The 1398-nt window shown below is 53.1% G+C and overlaps 1 protein-coding gene across 1 annotated transcript; it reads left to right on the top strand.

Moving 5' to 3' along the window:
• LOC101981947 (histone H4) lies at positions 1-451 on the top strand. The gene has a single exon (XM_005364519.3). The coding sequence runs from the start codon at positions 13-15 to the stop codon at positions 322-324; it is 312 nt and encodes a 103-aa protein (XP_005364576.1). The 5' UTR covers positions 1-12; the 3' UTR covers positions 325-451.
• The last annotated feature ends 947 nt before the right edge of the window (positions 452-1398 follow it).

The following is a 1398-nucleotide window of genomic DNA, read 5'->3' as shown; positions in this document are numbered from 1 at the left end:
TCGTATACCACCATGTCTGGACGTGGCAAAGGCGGCAAAGGGCTCGGGAAAGGCGGCGCCAAGCGACACCGCAAGGTCCTGCGAGATAACATCCAGGGCATTACCAAGCCTGCCATCCGGCGCTTGGCTCGGCGCGGAGGCGTCAAGCGCATCTCCGGGCTCATCTACGAGGAGACTCGCGGTGTCCTCAAAGTGTTCCTGGAGAATGTGATCCGGGACGCCGTCACCTACACCGAGCACGCCAAGCGCAAGACGGTCACGGCTATGGATGTGGTCTACGCGCTCAAGCGCCAGGGCCGTACTCTTTATGGCTTCGGCGGCTAAGTGCTACCACCGGCTTCAGACCTTCGGTCTCTTGCACCAACACCCCAACCCAAAGGCCCTTTTCAGGGCCCCCAAAGCATCAAGAAAGGAGCTGGGGATACTATATAGGGGCTGGAAGAGGGTTCTCAACCCCGGGCTAGGTTATCTAGAGGATAGTTGTTTGATTGTAGCACATGCAAATCAGGCCGCGTGAGAGCACGTTCTCATTGGAGCAGTGGGCCATTGGCTCCGCCCGCCGATGGACAACGTGATGCGGTATGCTTGCTGAGTGCTGTTAGCCTATAGGTATAGGCTATGTGAATTTTTTTTTTTTTTCGCTTGTTTCTGGGTGCCAGGCCGAAAGCTGACGATGCGTGGTTCCGTCCCGCCTTGCGACCTCTAGACCTGGGAAGGGCTGACCCGTGGCGTGCGCTCTCCAGAGGGAAAATATTGAAGACTCACGTCCCTTAGGATAGCGGGAAACTGAGGAGTGGGGCGGAGGCTTGGAACCCTCAAAATAAAGTGACCCTGTAGCGTAAACTCGGTTTTCTCAACTGTAACTATTTACCTACCCCTAGATGGTGTCTTTTGGGGCCAGGAAAGAAATCGGGGTCTAACTTTAGCTCAGTCTGGTCAGCTCCCTGAATTCCTGTACAGAGACCGGGATTGAAGTCTCCTTTCTCAAGTCTCCAGCGGGTAGGACTTAAAGAACCCGAGCTGCTCTTAGAGACCTGCTGGTTTCTCAGCACCCAGGTGGGTTAGCTCACAGTCACCTGTGGGTAACTCCAGCTCCAGGGCGCCAAAATGCGTTTGGCTTCCTTGGGCACCTGGGCTTAGATCTGCATTCTCACTCTCTTCTGTACGCAAAACTTAATTAACGGTAATTTTTTTCAATGCCTAGGTTTTTTTGACCTTTGAAGTTCACTAGTCTTCTCGCTGGCATAGGGGATGGGAGGCATTTCTGGGGTTCCCTCAGCAGAAACCTGGGATTTCATTAGGAACGATGTTCCGTGAAATGCTTCCTATGCAGGAACTTCGTGCCATTCTTCAGCAGCAGATTTACCTTAAGTCTTGTTAATGAACACTTCATAGCTG

The sequence above is a fragment of the Microtus ochrogaster genome (assembly GCF_000317375.1).
Source record: "Microtus ochrogaster isolate Prairie Vole_2 chromosome 14 unlocalized genomic scaffold, MicOch1.0 chr14_random_2, whole genome shotgun sequence".
In the NCBI taxonomy this organism is placed as follows: Eukaryota; Metazoa; Chordata; class Mammalia; order Rodentia; family Cricetidae; genus Microtus; species Microtus ochrogaster.
Note: the sequence above shows the minus strand (reverse complement) of the source record. Positions and strands in the feature narration are given on the sequence as shown.

What these genes read in the sequence shown, in the direction of transcription:
- LOC101981947 (XM_005364519.3), top strand. Translation starts at nt 13, where the DNA reads ATGTCTGGACGTGGCAAAGGCGGCAAAGGGCTCGGGAAAGGCGGCGCC.